The following is an 18,918-nucleotide window of genomic DNA, read 5'->3' as shown; positions in this document are numbered from 1 at the left end:
CCCAACTTTTCAGCCAGCTGGATGCATTGTACAGCTAGAGACGGACCCACTAGGCTCTAGCAATGGATGCATTCCTGTTGTCTTGATTGTCGTGGATCCATTTGCTGTCCCTCCATTTATCATGCTCGCTGTTTCTCATGTAAGAAAATGGGCAACAATAACCCTGGTAGCATGCTTGACACCAGCAGGAAATGCCATTCTCCAACTCTATCTTATTCCCGGAGTTGGGAAACATCACTGCAGATCCAAAAGGCAGGCTGCACACAAGTGTGACAGCAGATTCTCTCCTCCTTGAGGCATAGAAGATTTCCAGAGTGCCGAGGTTGTTGTCCTGGGGCTAGCCCATGTTGTACAAGACAGAAAGTTATTTAATTCAGCCTGGTTATTCTACATTTGCTGGCTTTTTTCATGACAAACAGATTCTGTTTATATATCTGGGTGTTTGGTGATGCAATTCCTTATTATCACCCGCTCCCCTTTACTGGAGAAGTAAGACGTAAAAGACAATCTGTTCAGTTTAACCATCCATTCAGACTGACATAAGGTCAATTTTTTAGTCAAATCCACATGGAGTGTAATGTGAAATGGTTCAGATCTCTGACTCCCAAATACACAGTTCTCAAGAAAGCAGGGAAGACGAATATAGAATTAGGTCTACATCTCCTATGGCACCATAAGTGATGATGCATAGCATCCTGCTAAACTATTTAGCTACTCTTTAGGGTTTGGAGAATGGAGAGGGGTAACTAGTGGTGTTCCCCAAGAGTCAGTCCTATTCAACTTATTCATAAATGATCTGGAGAAAGGGGTAAATAGTGAGGTGGCAAAGTTTGCAGATGATACTAAACTGCTCAAGATAGTTAAGACCAAAGCAGATTGTGAAGAACTTCAAAAAGATCTCACAAAACTAAGTGATTGGGCAACAAAATGACAAATTTCATGTGGATAAATGTAAAGTAATGCACATTGGAAAAAATAACCCCAACTATACATACAATATGATGGGGGCTAATTTAGCTACAACTAATCAGGAAAGAGATCTTGGAGTCATCGTGGAGAGTTCTCTGAAGATGTCCACGCAGTGTTCAGCGGCAGTCAAAAAAGCAAACAGGATGTTAGGAATCATTAAAAAAGGGACAGAGAATAAGATCTATCTTATTGCCCTTATATAAATCCATGGTACGCCTGCATCTTGAATACTACGTACAGATGTGGTCCCCTCATCTCAAAAAAGATATACTGGCATTAGAAAAGGTTCAGAGAAGGGCAACTAAAATGATTAGGGGTTTGGAACGGGTCCCATATGAGGAGAGATTAGAGAGGCTAGGACTTTTCAGCTTGGAAAAGAGGAGACTAAGGGGGGAAATGATAGAGGTATATAAAATCATGAGTGGTGTGGAGAAAGTGAATAAGGAAGTTATTTACTTGTTCCCATAATATAAGAACTAGGGAAATTAGTGGACAGCAGGTTTAAAACAAATAGAAAAAAGTTCTTCTTCACACAGTGCACGGTCAACCTGTGGAACACCTTGCCTGCGGAGGTTGTGAAGGTTAGGACTATAACAGGGTTCAAAAGAGAGCTAGAAAAATTCATGGAGGTTAAGTCCATGAATGGCTATTAGCCAGGATGGGTAAGGAATGGTGTCCCTAGACTCTGTTTGTCAGAGGGTGGAGATGGAACGCAGGAGAGAGATCACTTGATCATTAACTGCTAGGTTCACTCCCTCTGGGGCACCTGGCATTGGCCACTGTCAGTAGACAGGATACTGGGCTGGGTGAACCTTTGGTCTGACCCAGTATGGTCATTCTAATGTTCTTATTTCAGGAGAATCAACTGCCAGCAGCCTGCAATGTGCTTATACTTTTGTGCAACAAAAATATTTCCAGAGATTTCTAACTATGGATACTTTCATGGGAGCTTAGCACTTTGCTGTTTAGAAGCAGCTGAGTGGAGCAAAGGGAGACAGGTGGCTACTGCAGAAACAAGCAGCCAAATGGCACCTGCATTTTCAGCTAATAAATGAGTATGGTTAAAAGATCTAGCTGATTTTATACCCAAGCCCACAAATTAAACTGCCAAAATAAAGCACATATCTAGTCACTCTACTGCACCCAAAAAACCCTACGTGATCATGCATCCTGGTACCACAACACAGCAAAAACTGCATCTGACATTTGGATCCATGTAAATAAAGCACATATGTAGACACTCCTATTGTGATAATCCAGATCAAGATGCATCTCAACACAAGAGCACAGCAAACCCTCTGATCTGGCTTGTGCCTCCTGATGGATCCAGCTAATTTTTGGCCGCAACCCTCCTAAATCGCTTACATAAATAGAGAGGAATTGTAGATGCTCATCTTACACCTCCGCCCCCCAAGTATTGCCAGCAGTGCATCCTAGGACAAAGGTGCTGCAAAAAGCTAGATCCTGCCAGGGTTTGTTTGTTTGTGTCTCATCAGCCAAATTCCACTGCTTAAATAGAGAAGATATTCACCCACTCATGCTGCACACTATAAATCCAGAGGTTGTGTCCCCATGCAACTGTGCCCCAAAAGGTTGGATCTAGCAATCAGATTTTCCTTGAACCTGACAAATGTTGGTCACACACTCAGAAATTACACCATCAAAATAGAAACAAAGTATCACTGCTCCTAGCTGCAGATGCACTAAATTTAGACAGGTTTCAGAGTAGCAGCCCTGCTAGTCTGTATCCGCAAAGAGAAAAGGGTTACTTGTGGCACCTTAGAGACTGTGGCAATACCAGGTGTGATGCGACCACAAAGGAGCTCGGCCCAGCAGGATACAGGTGCCAGTGTAGCGCTTGTGGAGTTGCTTTGTGCCAGGAAACGCAGGGGGTGCTGGCTTCTTTTTTTTTGGGGGGGGGGGGGGAGATGGTGGCATCTTTCTTCTCTAGCCAACTTCCCAGCTGTGTGGGAGGCAGTGCAGCAGCCAAGTCCTCATTCCCGCTGCACTGCTCCCGCCCTTTACAAAAAACCAGATCTCCAAGTCATCAAATGACAAGGCGAGCGCCCGGAGGCTCTTGTGGCTCCGGCAGCAGCTGCCCGCAGCAGCCGGGCAGGGGCGCTCTCCCCTCGGAGCTGCCGGCGGCAGGAGCAGCGGACGCCTCCCCCGGCCAGCGGCTTCCCAGGCGGAGAAGTTCGCTCAGCCCCAGCCGAGCAGGAGGCGGCGGCGGCGGCGACTCGTGCGAGCTTGGCGGGGGGACGCGCAGACCTCGCCAGGAGCTGCCGCTGCCTGGACCTCGCCCCGCACCCCAGCCAGCCGCTCCCTCCCTCCCGCTCTGCCGAGCCGCCGCTGCATGAGGCGCGCCGGGCTGGTCTTCGGGGCCACCTGTTCCGCTCTGCGCCCGCCCGCGCCCACTCCCCCGGCCGGCCATGAACGCCTCGCTGGGCAATCAGACCGAGGCGGCGGGGCTCTTCTTCGCCAACAGCAGTGACGCCCTGGAGCGGGCCCTGGGCTGCTGCACCCAGGCCTCCGTGGTGACCGACAACGGCTTCGTGGTGACCGGGCAGGACGAGAGGAGCCTCTACATCATGCGGGTGGTGCAGATCGCGGTCATGTGCGTCCTCTCGCTCACCGTGGTCTTCGGCATCTTCTTCCTGGGCTGCAACCTGCTCATCAAGTCCGAGGGGATGATCAACTTCTTGGTGAAGGACCGGAGACCGTCCAAAGAGGTGGAGGCGGTGGTGGTCGGGCCCTACTGACAGCAAGTGCCTCCCGCCGAGGATCCGGCCAGGAAACAGGTGGCACTTTGCGCAGGCCCTCGCTGCTGCTGCTCCAGCGGCCAAGGTTGCCTTTTGCCCGAGGGGGCCAGCCCCACCCCGGGAAGGGGAGCGGAGGCGCCCCGGGACCCGCTGCTGGCTTGGGGGCTCTGTCACTGCTTGCTGCCCGGGGACGCTCCGATGCAAGTCTCGGGACTCCCGCGGCTCCTGAGCTGGGTGGCTGGGCGGGACGGACACAGCCCCAGCAAGGAGCCAGGACGCGTCTTTCTCTTCTGTGTGTGACCCGGCCAGAACTGAGCCTCCTGCAGCGCCTTGTATATAGTGATTATAATGCACTTTGCTGCCTGGTTTAAAAACGGGGAAGGGGAGGGGAGCGGGAGGGGGGGTTGGTAAGGAAATGCTGATTGTCAAATGTTAATTCCTGTTTTAGAGATTTTCCTTCCACCGTTTTTTATTCGTTTGATAACAACCAGGACGCGGGTTGGCAGTTCGGTGCCTCCAGAGAAACAACACTAACCACCCCCATGTGAATGTTTCGAAGTTGTCTTTCTACTGTCGCTCTTTTCGTAGCCAGGGTCCAAGTCGCTCTTGAGCCCGCAGGAGCCGGCGAGCCTGAAGGCTGAGCCCTCGCTTCTTGTCTATGAATTGCACGGTTTACACAGCGAAAGGCGCTCGGGCGGGAACTGTCTTGCTGTGGTGTTTTTTTGTGGGTTTTTTTTTTCTGATTTCATTTGCTTTAATAAATACATCTTAAACTTTTAGACTCTGGGGTCTCAGTAGTCCGTTTCCGCTTCCACAAACAACTACAAAGTTAGCTGAAGGGGTCTGCAGGAAGGATACAGCATCTGGTCTGTGCACTTTGCTAGCTCTCTGCTACTCAGCAGAAAAAAGGGTCATAGAGGATCGAGACAGAGGAAAGGGGATAAGACATTTTAGAAAACACAAGAAATTCTACTATTGTAACACCGCAGTAATCTCGAGGCAACGCCATTGCCTTTGCAATTATATTTATTTTTCAACAGTTGATGAGGTCTGTGGAATTAAAGGAATTCAACGAAACTGAGGTCAGTTTCAACCAAGTGTAATTTTAAGGCTCGTCCTCAGGTAGTAGGAGGGAGCTGGGAGAAAGGATACGCTTCTGCCACGATGTGATCCACCATGGAAAACATGTTACGCAGCTCATAAAAAGTGAGGAGTAGTGATCCGCTAGTGGTCATCACTACGCTAATTATTTTTAGAAAGGGGACTTTGATGAAAAAAGTATCGACCGAATCGATGTCCTTGGCAAGTCGATTCAGCCTGAAATATACATGTCCAATACCTGCTCTTTGCAACTCAGGAATCTTCAGGGTTTTTTTTTTTTAAATTCCTTTTTAGTAATAATGGCAAATAATGGCAATGAAGGCTTTGTGTGCCGAAAACTAGTATACAATCTAAAAATAAGACCAGCACTTACAACAGCTTCTAAATGCTGGAGTCGTGCCAAGAGCCAGAAATGTGGCTTGCTTCTTGACACATTGTTCTAGCCTTTGATCCCTACTATAGCCCGATTTTAGGGCTTGTTGTACTCTGTGTGTGTTTTTCCCCAGAATACTTTCAAAAAATTAGATAAAATCCTGACTGAAAAGTGCATCATTGTGGTCACATTCCTTTGCGGTAAAAATTACACACTGAAAGGTTTTGAGTCTTTAGTGTATTTATTTATTTTAAAAGGATAAGGGAACATCTTTCTATGTGGAGTTTTGCATGCTGGTTTATCAAATCCCTAAGGGCTTGGACTAGTTGCTAGTGGTAAATCAATACATCTGCATTTACTCTAGAAGTAAAACTGGCATAAATGCTGTCACTGAATAAGGCATGCAAAAAGACTTCAGCAACCTGACTGAAAGGCAAGTGTCTCTATCACTAAGGTACAAAATATTTAAGCAAGACTTTAACTGTTATTTTAAATTCTAATATGCAAGCAGACCATTTTAATTTTTTCTTAGACTTTTCTTTAAAAAGTTTTTAAAATGTTGCTTGATCCATCAAAGACTCAACAAAAAGACATCTGATCTGACCAGGTCTTTTGTATCAATCAAATTATTAAAATGTTCCGGCTTCAGTTGATCAAGGTAACATTTATTAAATACAAACTGCACAATCAAGTTAACAGAGGGTGAAATTGAGCAGGTTCTGAGACTATAGTTCTACTATGAATAATATACTGATAAATAATTAAGCAAGAAACGGAATTTACACAGTTCAACTCAAACCACTGAGACAAGCAGAAAATTCCCTGCAGCTCAACCATGCACTAATTCATTCACTGCATTTAAAGGAAAGACAGATCTCCCTGCTGCCTCTGGAATAAATGTGCTGTGCAATTTGTTATTGAATCAAAGAAAAGTCATGTTACTGAGACATCTTTCAAATGAGACATGTGACTGAAGTTCTTGCCAAACTCAATCTTTTCCTTAATTCACCTTCCTTTTTTTTAGCTGGCATTGCAGTAGGCTGACAGAAGCGATAACTCCATAGGTATAAAGTTTAGTCATTTGAAACATCACATATAGACAGTGTTGCTAATAAACTAAGTTGCAAATGATACAGTATATTCATGAAACATTTGGGATTTGGCCCCATTCAACTGTGTTTATGACGCATAAACACTTGAAGAGTAACATACTATTGACTAATCTCTTCCAGAAGCCACAACAGTTCCACCACTGGAAATCTAAAGGATGAAAAACCTATTCTCATAACAAAACAAAACAGCAGCAGTAGGTGATTTACTGATCAATTGGACAGAATACCAGAAACCTGGCTCCAGCCCAACTAATGGATCTCTTATAAAGAATAAGCCCCCAGCCCTAACAAAATGTTTGTGACTGGTACATGACTTCTTTTTAAGCTCTTTATAATGACCATTCATTTCAATTCAGAAATTGTGTTTGAAAGAATTTTTTGTTCAAAAGTTTCTTGCCTACATTCTTCCCTAGTACTAATCCCAGCTGACACCTACCTCTTTCTGGGGCAGAAACCCAGAGAAGCCATGAGGACTTTGCATAGTATAAATGCCCAGAATATCCCACTATTGTCTATGCTTCTTGAGTATCAATGGCAAGACAGAAGGAAAAGGAAACCGAGGGGAAATGGGTCTCTGAACCAGGCACAAATAATTGTCCCCCAAACTAATATATGCCGAGATTCTGATAACTACAATCACCTCCATTCTTCTACTATGGAGGAAATTGTTTACTTCCCAACTCACACTTACCTTCTAGACATTGCTAAACCCACTTGGGCACCAGCAGCTCTTGAGACTGATGGGCAGTCAGCTATGTGAAGAAGGTAGCTTCTTTAGATCATTTTACACCTCAGTGTAGTGGAGGTTTTAGGAGAGCATTTAGAAATATCTAATTCATGAAGGTACCCCTTTGTGATTTCAAACAAGCAACAACATGTGAACTCATAGAACACACCTAGAAGAAAATATTATGGGTTATGGCAAAGTAACTAGTTAGAATACCACATGATATAATAATATCAGCACTATATAGACGATTTATTTCCCTGCTACTTACCTTGCCTAACTGCATATTGTTAATGTTTTATGGAATGCTAACTTATTTGACAATAAAATTGGTTTAATATTTCAGAAAAGCTGTGTGACAATTCAGTTATAAGATTAGCTCGACAGCGCACACACACTTTCTGTCTTGTTACTTTAATGGCAGCAAAGTACTTTAACCCCCAAACTCCAGGTTAATCTTGCACCCTTTCATTTTCCAGTATATGAAGCTCTTGGAGAAAGAAACAACTCTTAGCACTCGGTGAAACAAAATATAAAATTGACACCATAATAAAGGTCCTGGAAGGAAATTTTCTATTATACATAAAAAATGCTGATCCCATTGATGTTCAGTGACTTTAATGGAGCTAAGGATTTCATCCTAGAACTTCAATCCGGGTGCCTGTTCTCAGCTGTTTCACAGAGCACAATGCCAAAGAATTCACACAGTTACAGGAGTGTGCAGGAGAATTGGAATTTCATTCCACTCCACATTCAGATTATTTGCCAATCCCCTGAATTTGAGATATACCTATATCTACTTTGCTTTGTTTAAAAGAAGGGTAAAGTCAATGCAGTTGTACGGAAGTAACGGAGAGGAAGCTGGCTTTATTCTTTACATTTGCTTCAAGTGTGCAAAACAAGATAGAACAGAAAATAGATTCCTTATGTATGTAAATTCTTTAGGTCTGTGATAAAACATAGCCCTTAGAAAACCTATACTAATTTCATTATGTCCCCTTCCTCCCTATCAACTAACGGCACATTTCTCTTTTGTGTCTCACTTGGCTTTTGCCTCTTTCCTTGCAGCTGGCTACGGAATGCTGTTTTTGAAACATCACTGAATCAATTCAGATTTCAGCCTTTCTCTAAAAGCTGATTACAATGTGTGATGAGCCCTCAAAACAAGAATCAAAAAGAGTATTTTAGTCACTTGCCAAAAAGCCACTGAAACATTTTGCCCAGTGTGTTAAATGGGTACACTTATTAAGATAATTCCAGCAACTGCAATTGCTTTTAGATATACCCATGTAAATGTTCTCAGGCTAAATTTGTTTAGATGGCTGTGCAATTTTAATTTTATGCTCACCATATTATAGTGGCAATAATAATAAAATGAAAATTGTAAGTATCTAGAAAATGTATGTTTCTTCTGGTAAAATACATGCAAGCACTGGGTCTTGTTATGCACTTCTATTTAGGAAAAATTCCCATTGATTCCAAATGGAGGTTAGCCTGAATAAGGAGTGTAGGATCCTTACCATTGTCTATTTGTAGTTAATAAACCAGGGTTTATTTGTAGTGACAGGCTCAGCTAAATTATAAGGACATATGTGTACTATCATATTTATCACTTAAAGTGATCATATAGATCATTTAATATATCCAATATACTGAGTACTTTTTATTGTTTTTTTTTAATTGGATTGGACAGCTTTAACCAAGCATAATGAAATAGTTTCTCCTAATAAAATATTTATGTTATGCAAGTATAGAGAACACATTTTAATATTGATCTCTAGTTGAGAAAATTTTAAAACATTGAGTTTGAGGTCACAGTATCTATCATGAATCATTAAAGAACACCTCTTTTTTTTTGAGCATGCATAAATGGATTTTGCTGAATGAAAGATCCATTGATTTCAGCACACCATGACTCCAGATGACTAGTATAGTTAAAGAAGCCTCAAGGAACATCATGTGTCTCAATTATTTTGTATTCAAGAGCAATGGTGGCCTCTCCACAATTGAGGTTTAGACCTGCTGTCCACTAAAAACCTAATTTCCCCACTGGTCACCTCAAAAACATCCTCAAACAAGATCTATTCCTCTTCACACCGTCCTATGTGGCCAGCGGCTGGCAGCCATTTTATTTATTTATTTATTTAGGCTAATATTTTAGATAAGTCTGCTTCTCCTGGTTTCCACTGCATTGTGGTGCTTACTCAATTGCTCCCCTGGTACCCTGAAGTTTCTGTAGTCACTGCAACTTTAAACACAGCCCCCTCTGTGGGTAAAAGGAAAAGAACAGCTGCAGAAGTTCAGACCTTACCCCCACCTCTCCTTTGGCCCACCAATGCCCAACCTCCCTGTGTGCTGGTGTGCAAATAGCTGGGCGCCATGCCTTAGTGAACATCCTTTGCACAATCCTCTGAAATTCTGCCCCCTTCCCCTCTCTGTATTAGAACTGCACCAGCTGGAAAGACTTCAACATGAGGAAAGATTGAAAAGAATGGGATAGTTTCATTTGGGAATGAAAGTAATGAGAAGGGACCTAGAAGTATCTAAAACAATGGATGTTATAAAGAGGGTAAGTCAAGTGCTCCTGTTTATCCTTTTCATAATACATGGAGAAGGGGCCATTTAATGAAATTGAAATGCAGCAATTTTAAACCAGATAAAAGAAATCCTTTTGATATATTCAGTCGCATAGCTGGTCTGTGGAACTCATTGCCACAAAGTACCAGTGAGCTAAAGATCTTAAGTAAGATTTTTAAAAGAAATAGAGATTTCATAGAGGTAATGAGAACAGTTACAACAGATAAGGTAAAATGTTTTTATAAAGGATATAAATCCTCATGCTGCAGGGTATAATCCAACCACCCATTGATAGTGGTTAGGAAGCAACTTCCTCTCTGAGCAAATTACTCCATAACTGTTCACTATGGGATTTCTTGCTCTTTCCTCTGAAGCATTTGACACTGGCACAGTGGGAGACAGCATACTAGACAAGACTGACCCAGTGGTTTTCTGCAGTAATTCTTATGCTTACAGGATACAATAATAAAAATTGAAAATAGCAAAGTCCCCTGCCATTCCCCTGGTATAGGAGCCCTCATACAGTATTTCTAGGGCAGAGAGTCACTGAAGAATTTGTGGTCTTTGAACACTTTGTAGCTCCATTTGGGCAGTGTAGGATGCTGCAGCACCTCTTTGTGTAACTCTCCTTTACATGGAAGCCACTAGCTTTGAATCTTCCCATTATCCACTGCAGGTTATTACTCTAATTTCATCCCAAGGGAATGATGCATTTACACTGTCTGCTCCAGACCCTCTTCCTAACTCCAGTTTCCCTTATCTCACTCTCTCTATTGCCCTGCCTTCCCACTCTGCCAAGCCCTTGCCTTCATAACCATCTGAAATTCTCCCTCTCCACTTCTGCTAACCCATCAACACATATTCTCTGCCATATGCACACTGTCACATGTGCCAGGGCCTCAAGGGCCATGCCTCAATTTCTGCTTCAGCCTTGCTTTCTACTTCAAACTCAGTCTCTCCTCCCCACTTTCCCCACAGCAACTATATCACCACAAACGTACCCTTGTCTCTGCTCCAAAGTCCTTCCTCTATAATTAAGACTTGTGTTATGGTAATACCCAAAGATGCCAATTAGGGTTGGGGCCCCATTACGCAATTATTACTAGCAGACCTCACTACCAACAGTAGGGCCTAGCCCAGGGGTGGCCAACCTGTGGCTCGGGAGCCACATGTGGCTCTTCAGAAGTTAATATGCGGCTCCTTGTGTAGAAACGGACTCCGGGGCTGGAGCTACAGGCGCCAGCTTTCCAGTTTGCTAGGGGGTGGTCACTGCTCACCCCTGTCTCTGCCACAGACCCTGCCCCCCTCCACCCCTTCCCGCCCCCTCCCCCGCCCCTGCTGTGCCCTTGCTCCTCCCTGCTCTCCCCCCCCCCCGCCCCGAGACTCCTGCACATCACGAAAAAGCTGATCGGGCGGTGCAGGGAGGGACGGGGAGTTGCTGATCGGCGGGGCTGCCAGTGGGCAGGAGGCGCTGGGAGCGAGGGGGAGGGTTTTTGATGGGGGGATGCTGACATATTACTGTGGCTCTTTGGAAATGTACATTGGTAAATTCTGGCTCCTTCTCAGGCTCAGGTTGGCCACCCCTGGCCTAGAGGTTTCATTTAGGATTGGGGACCCATCATGTTCAGCTTTGTGCAAACACATAGTCCCTTTCCTGAACAACACGCAATCTAAATAGACAAGACAGACAAAGGGTGGAGAGGGAAACAGAGGCAAAGAGAAATAAAGTGACTTGCCCAAGGTCACACAGCAGGTCAATGGCAGAGCCAAGAAAAGAATCCCAATCCAGTATTGTATCCATTGCATCCCTCCACCTCTTAGAGTGCGTCTACACTTATGGCAGTGTGTAAAGTACAGACACTGCACACCCAGCTTGCATGGATATAAATAGCAGTGCAGACGGTGAGGCATGTCTTCAGTGAGTGGAGTAGAGTCCCCTACACACCTGAACCTTAGTGAAAGGCAGGGTGCATCCACATTTGTCTCTGTGGTGCATAGCCACACACCACAGTGAAAGGCTCTGGCAAGTGGGAAACAACAGGACTCTATACTACTAAAAATAGCAGTGTAGATGTGGGATGCACTGGTTGGCCAGGTAGAGAGCCATATAAGGTAAGATCTGTCCAGGAAAATAATCTAAATCCTTCCTTAGAGCTGATTCAATTGAGTGGAGAGGACAGAAGCCCAATTGTGGGGAATCCAAGATAGAGTTAGAGGAGAGGAATCTGAGACAGTAAAACTACAGCTCTATAATTACTTTATGTTTTAATAGAGAGTTAACAAACCATTACTTCTCTGCATTTTTAATTTTCTATATTTCATAATTGCTTTACCTCCTCCCTCTCTGAAAAAATGTTAAGGTTTTCTGGTCCCCTCATCTCTTCTTAATGAAGATATTATTCAGTCCTATGGGAAACATTTCAGCCCACTACATTTAAATTTCAAAAACATTCTTCCATCTCTAAATAAGTTCATTATAAGACAAGCAAAGACTTCCTGTAGATTTACTAGGACAGAGCACTGTGCAAACTATCATCCATGTAAATTCCAGTGAACTACTGTCTGATTCCCTGCAGACAAATCTGAACATTTACAAGTACAATTTTTAAAATGGTTTCAAAGACAGTGAAAGTTTCCTTATTTTATTACTCTCATTTCCCTTTGCACAGTCAATAGCCTGTTATTGTATGGCAGAAAATATATGTAAGTCGTAAAGTTCTTGTCAGAACATTTGGTGGCATTAAGGCTTTTTTTTTTCTGTCATAAAAGCAACAAATACATTTTTAATTCTACAGCATAAAAGTGAAACTTAGAAATGTCACTTTTAGAATCCCAGCTTCTTTCGTGCTCTAATGACTTTAAATCCAAATGAAGTGGCATTAACTGCTGTCAAGGTTCCTCCCCCACTCTGAACTCTAGGGTACAGATGTGGGGACCTGCATGAAAAACCTCCTAAGCTTATCTTTACCAGCTTAGGTCAAAACTTCCCCAAGGTAACAAATATTACCCCCGTTATCCTTGGAATGGCCGCTACCACCACCAAACTAATACTGGTTACTGGGGAAGAGCTGTTTGGACGCGTCCTTCCCCCCAAAATACTTCCCAAAACCTTGCACCCCACTTCCTGGACAAGGTTTGGTAAAAAGCCTCACCAATTTGCCTAGGTGACTACAGACCCAGACCCTTGGATCTTAAGAACAATGAACAATCCTCCCAACACTTGCACTCCCCCTTTCCTGGGAAATGTTGGATAAAAAGCCTCACCAATTTGCATAGGTGACCACAAACCCAAACCCTTGGATCTGAGAACAATGAAAAAGCATTCAGTGTTTTACAAGAAGACTTTTAATAAAAAATAGAAGTAAATAGAAATAAAGAAATCCCCCCTGTAAAATCAGGATGGTATATATCTTACAGGGTAATTAGATTCAAAAACATAGAGAACCCCTCTAGGCAAAACCTTAAGTTACAAAAAAGATACACAGACAGAAATAGTTATTCTATTCAGCACAATTCTTTTCTCAGCCATTTAAAGAAATCATAATCTAACACATACCTAGCTAGATTACTTACTAAAAGTTCTAAGACTCCATTCCTGTTCTGTCCCCGGCCAAGACGACTACAGACAGACCCACAAACCCTTTGTTTCTCTCCCTCCTCCCAGCTTTTGAAAGTATCTTGTCTCCTCATTGGTCATTTTGGTCAGGTGCCAGCGAGGTTACCTTTAGCTTCTTAACCCTTTACAGGTGAGAGGAGCTTTCCCCTGGCCAGGAGGGATTTCAAAGGGGTTTACCCTTCCCTTTATATTTATGACAACTGCTGTCCAATTTACTCCCTTCTTTACAGTTTGTAAGGAGTCAGTTCACTTCTATGGAGACACTGTCTTTTTTTTTTAATGCCAACAAATTTTGCTTGAGGCTGAAGAGTATATTCAATTCTTGAAGAAACAAATCAAGGAGAATTGAAATTATCCAGCACTCCCTGTACCCAGCAGTTTGGTCACTAGCTACCTGGGACCTATTCCACAATTATAGAAAGTATTTTTAGTTCCCCGAAAAAAAGTGACATAAAACACGACATGATACAGAACACACAAAAACACACAAAGCAATATACCATTCCTATGTCCCTTACTCTATCAATATCAGGTAAAATGTCTTCCTTTTGCTTCTATTTTAGATGCAATATAGCTCTTGGGATCCAGATCGTAGACATGTCATGGCCCATCAAACCTAACATGGTTCTATGCTTCCGTCTGTGGCAGAGAGTTTCCCCTACTTCAGTGGGAGATAAGGGTGCACAGCAGCATGGTGAAGGTGACAGGCAGCTGGCAGAATCCCTTGATCACATATTAATTGCTGTACAGCCCACGTGCTACTGAAAGAGCAAGCAACACAGTTTCTAACTCTACCTCCCTGATGGTGTGAGAGAGAATTGCGTCCCAAGGAACCTGATGATTAAACTCTCATTTTATAATTTTCAGCTGCTTACTATGAGTTCAAATATTTTTTTTTGTTTTACCTCCATTTACTTGCTATAATAATGTATATAGCTGCCTGGAGGGTTTCATATGGAAGAAAACAAAAATTAGAATTTTTCCAAATTTGGATCCAAAATCGTAGGCAAAGCTACAAAAGGAAAGAGCAAAGATTATAGTTGGGCGGTAGTATCACCATAGTTGCAGTTGATAGTCATTGCTGTCTGTGACTGGGTGTACCAGGCATTTGCTGCCCTCTGCCCAGCTGCCAGGGCACACCCTGCTTGAAGATGACGTCCTGGGCCGGGGCGGGAGGGGAAGAAGAGGAGGCAGAAAGTTTAGACCTCCAAGAACTGCCTTAGAGAGGCCTCCCAGGATTAGCAGCTGACAGAATCACCGAGAATTGGTCCTTCAGGGGCTAAAAAGGCTGGGAGTGAGCAGAAGGATATCAGATGAGTGCCCAGCAGGCAACTTAGAGTAACTCAGTGCTTCCTCCAGTGGTCAGTTGTGTGTGAATCTGAGGCAGAAGGATCTCCCCTATCTTAACCCAAAAAAAGCCTGGACTGGTCAGGGGTCTAAATCTAACTACAACTTTTTGACTGAGTCAGCAAATGTCTGTTTTTGTTTTAAGCTGTGGAATTTAAAACCCAGATGGCAATGGGAGTTGGATATCAGTTGATTTAAAGGGAGCTTACCTCATTAGGTGCTCTACTGATTCAGGTCAACCTGTGACTCTCTCACACCAGTGCCAGGTGGACATGCCAATGGAAAGGTGATATCAGAAGGGCCACCATGGAATAGCTAGGTGCTTCCCCCAAGAATCTTGTGCAGATGTGAATTCTTCCTTAGTTGACACTCATCCGAGGAAGGAGTTTAAAGGGAACATGATGAAAGAGCACTCAGTCATTAGAAAAATGCCTGAAAGAAAGTTAGACATGAGTTTATAACATACTAGGGACGCACAAAAGACTAACGTAGTTTTGTGTTGCATTCATGAAGGTATCATGGAGTGGGGAAATATTAGACCCGGCTCCGTACTGCTCTGGTAAAACCACACCTAGATTATTAATTCTACTGAGGCCACAACAGTCCCAAAAAGATACTGAAGCTTGAGTGTGTTCAGAACAGAGCAGGAAAAATCACCAGAAGACTGGCACAACTTACAAAGAAAGATTCAAAGCATAAAAATGTGAATAGCTTAGTAAAGGAATACAAACAGGAGAGGAGGAGAGCATATGAGTCTGTAGGATGTACTGAAGATGGAGAGGGTGCATGTATAACTTGGAGAAATAGGATGGAAAATTTTGCTAAATTACTAGAAAAGCTTCCCAACAGTAACAGGTATAAGGTTGTAGAATAGTCTGCCAAGGGAAACTTCATAACTTGGGACTTTTAAAGTTGAGTGGACAATATATTGGAAAAGGTGCTGTAGGAAACAATTTGCAAGAAATTGGACTATATCATCTAATGGGATGTTTCCATCACTAACTTCTAAGTTTCCAAGACAAGGTTATGAGAAAGTGTTAGCAAATGGTATCTTCTGTATGATGACAGAATACAAGTAGCTGTTGACACCCTGACATATTCTGTAAAAACAAAGGTTTCACACAACTCAGGAAAGATGTGTGCCCTTTGCACTGCCAGCTAAATATATCACCACACTCAGTGATCCAGAAGTGAAAAGTTCCTCCATCATGCTACAGGTATTATATATGAGAAAGCATGAGAGGTTAGCAAGTTAAAAAAGCAACCCAGAATGATATTCAATTCAGCAATATTATGAAGTGAAGGAAGAAACAATTCTCTATAATACATTCATCCCGCTCCACAATCATGAGCCTCAGAATATGCCTGTTATGTGACAGCTAGGGCTACATTTTCAAATCCCATCGAAAATTATGGGATTTGTGCACATAGTGGAACTGTCACTCAGAACTTTAAAAATATGTCCCCCGTGTCTCACTAATCCACTGGATAGTTTCATTACAATTACTGCATCCTCAAAAACCCATGCATCTCCTTTTGCCAACCACCCCCCTGGAAAAAGCAGCAGCATTTTTAGTAAACCATTTTGGACTGAAACACAGAACTGTATATATTAAGAGATGGAAAAGATCACTTAGGTCATCTAGTCCATCTCCCGTGGTCCATTAACTAGTGCTTTGTTTAACCTAATTTTAAGTAACAAAAAGACAGGCTTGCAATCAGTTCATTTATAGAGAATAGTTCTAAGCTAAGAAACCTTATTCTCCCAGCTTTTCCTGATCTGCAGCTTAAACGTTCTCTTTTTTAATTTCATTTCAGTATAACAATGCTATTACCTTCTTAATAATTTCTTTCTTTTTGCCCTGTACAATCTCACCAAGATGCACAGGAATCCCTACCCTATCACTCAAATTGACAATATTCCCTTTCTAATTCCATCCCTCCATTTTTCAATGTGGGCATTTTTTCTTGGGCTTTTCATGTTGTCTTGTAAAACTGGGACACTATACAGTAACCAGTTTGTGATGGTGTAAACAGTCCCCACATTGGGCCCAAATGGATTAAAAGACAATACTGGGCCCAAGTAGCCCCACCCTTCTGGTAGGGTTGCCAACTTTCTACTCACACAAAATCGAACACTGTTGCTCCGCTCCCTGCTCCACCCCTCCTCTGAGGCCCTGCCCCTGCCCTACCCCTTCTTTGAGGCCCCGCCCCTGCTCATTCCATCCCTTCCTCCCTCACTCTTCCCCACCCTCACTCACTCACTCATTTTCACCAGGCTGGCTCTTGGGGTTGGGGCTCCAGCTGGGGGTGCAGGCTCCAGGACGGGGCCAGAAATGAGGAGTTCACGGTATGGGAGGGGGCTCTGGATTGAGGCCAATGGGTTGGGATCCGGGAGGGGATGAGAATTCTGGCTGGGGGTCTGGGCTCTGGAGTGGGGCTGGGGATGAGAGGTTTGGGGTGCACGAGGGGGCTCTGGGCTGGGGGGGTGGAGCCAAGGGCTTTGGAGTATGGGAGGGAGCTCTGGGCTGAGGCAGGGGGTTGGGGTGTGGGAAGGGGTATGGGCTCTGGGCTAGGGGTGTGGATTCCAGGGTGGTGCCAAAAATGAGGGGTTCAGGGTGTGGGAGGTGGCGCCAAGCTGGGGCAGGGGGCTGGGGTGCAGGAGGGTGAGGGCTCTGGTTGGGGGTGGAGGCTCTGATGTTGGGCTAGGGATGAGGGATTTGGGGTGCAGGAGAGGGATCTGGGCTGGGACAGGAAGTTGGAGTGAGGGCTCTGGGGATGAGGGGTTTGGGGTGCAGGAGTGTGCTCCAGGCTAGAGCCAAGGGGTTTGGAGGGCAGGAGGGGGAATCAAGGCTGGGGTAGGGGGTTGAGGCGCAGGCTCCAGGTGGTGCTTACCTCAGGAGGTTCCCGGAACTAGCAGCACGTCCCCTCTCTGGCTCCTACATAGAGGCGTGTTGAGGCGGCTCTGTGTGCTGACCCCATCCTCAGGAGCTGCCCCTGCAGCTCCCATTGGCCTCGGTTCCTGGCCAATGGGAGCTGCAGAGTGGCACTTGGGGTGGTGCCAGCGCTCAGAGCTCCTTGGCTACCCCTACACCTAGGGACATGTCGCTGCTTCCGGGAGCCACACGGAGCAATGGCAGGCACGGAGCCTGCCTTCGCCAAACTGCGCCACCGACGGGACTTTTAACAGCCCAGTCAGCAGGGCTGGCCGGAGACGCCAGGGTCCCTCTTCCACCGGGCGTTCTGGTTGAAAACCGGATGCCTGGCAACCCCACCCTCTGGGCCTGCTGAGCATGCTCCAGCTGGAGGAGAAAGTTAAAAGGCAGCTCAGAAGCCCAGGCAAAGGGTGGTGAGACAGGCTGCAAGAGAGAGGAATCCTTCTCCAGGAAGCCAGACTGAAGGTTGAGCTGGAGAGGGGAGCACAGAGTGGGTAAGGCCCTCAAGCAGAGCCTTCTCCAACCACTACCCCTACCCCCTTTGAAAACTTGCAGGACCCTGCTCCTTTGGATTCTTTTGCTGTTGTTGAAAGGCTAACTGTTTGGACCATAGTGAAGGGACTCACTGGTAGGAAGGAATCCAAGGAAGTGGACTTACACATGCTGCAGGGAGGACTCAGCCAGTGTTGCCTCCCACAGGGCCCTGGGTTGCAACCTAGTAGAAGGAAGGCCCAGGTCCCCATATTGCATCTCTTTAAGGATTGAGGCCCAGAGGGGATGGAAAGGTGAAGATTCCAGCCTCAAAGTCAGGACAGATATTACTACTGCAGCTGCCCTGACAGAGGGGCAAGGGACTGGGAGGCAGGTGTGCTAACCAGTAGGCCAACCAGACCCACAAGCCCCCCATCACAAAGTTGTATATGCTATTTACTTGGTATCACTGTTTTCTTCTCAAGTAACATCTCTTGCCCATTTTTATGTACAAAAGAATTTTCTGACTAAGAATAAAGTATATCCACACAAGAAAGTGAGAGAAAGTGAATTTACCTTAGAAAAGATTTGAGATGAGCAGTAAATGGAACATAGTAGGGGCTATCTAATAATTCCTAATCATGCATCTTTGTCTTCGATCCAAAACATATATTAAATAAAAGCAGCTCTTTAAACCAGTGGTTTCTTGCCTTTTGGGAAACTAGTATCATTATTGTTATTTGTCGTATAGTAAAACCTCAGGGCCCCAGCTGAAATTAGGGACCCATGATGCTGGACACTTTATAAATATATAGTGAGAGATACTTCCTGCCCCGAAGAGCTTGCAGTCTAAACAGACAAGACAGCACAGAAAGGTAAAGTGAATTTCCCAAGGTCACACAGCAGTAGAGCTGGGATTAGAGACCAGGT

At 44.4% G+C, this 18,918-nt stretch overlaps 2 protein-coding genes across 2 annotated transcripts in view; one reads left to right on the top strand and one right to left on the bottom strand.

Annotated features, from left to right (window-relative positions):
- Positions 1-18,918, bottom strand: part of GALNT13 (polypeptide N-acetylgalactosaminyltransferase 13) — a gene marked incomplete at its 3' end in the record, with an annotated part of 686,573 nt that overhangs the window by 511,952 nt on the left and 155,703 nt on the right. The window contains exon 2 of the mRNA XM_084642901.1: positions 14,791-15,013. The remainder of the gene's footprint in view (positions 1-14,790; positions 15,014-18,918) is intronic.
- Positions 3,103-5,113, top strand: RPRM (reprimo, TP53 dependent G2 arrest mediator homolog). Its single transcript, XM_084642902.1, has one exon. It carries the CDS (start codon positions 3,399-3,401, stop codon positions 3,726-3,728), a length of 330 nt encoding a protein of 109 aa, XP_084499028.1. The 5' UTR covers positions 3,103-3,398; the 3' UTR covers positions 3,729-5,113.

The sequence above is a fragment of the Lepidochelys olivacea genome (assembly GCF_965140295.1).
Source record: "Lepidochelys olivacea isolate rLepOli2 genome assembly, chromosome: 11".
NCBI classification, from domain to species: domain Eukaryota; kingdom Metazoa; phylum Chordata; order Testudines; family Cheloniidae; genus Lepidochelys; species Lepidochelys olivacea.
Note: the sequence above shows the minus strand (reverse complement) of the source record. Positions and strands in the feature narration are given on the sequence as shown.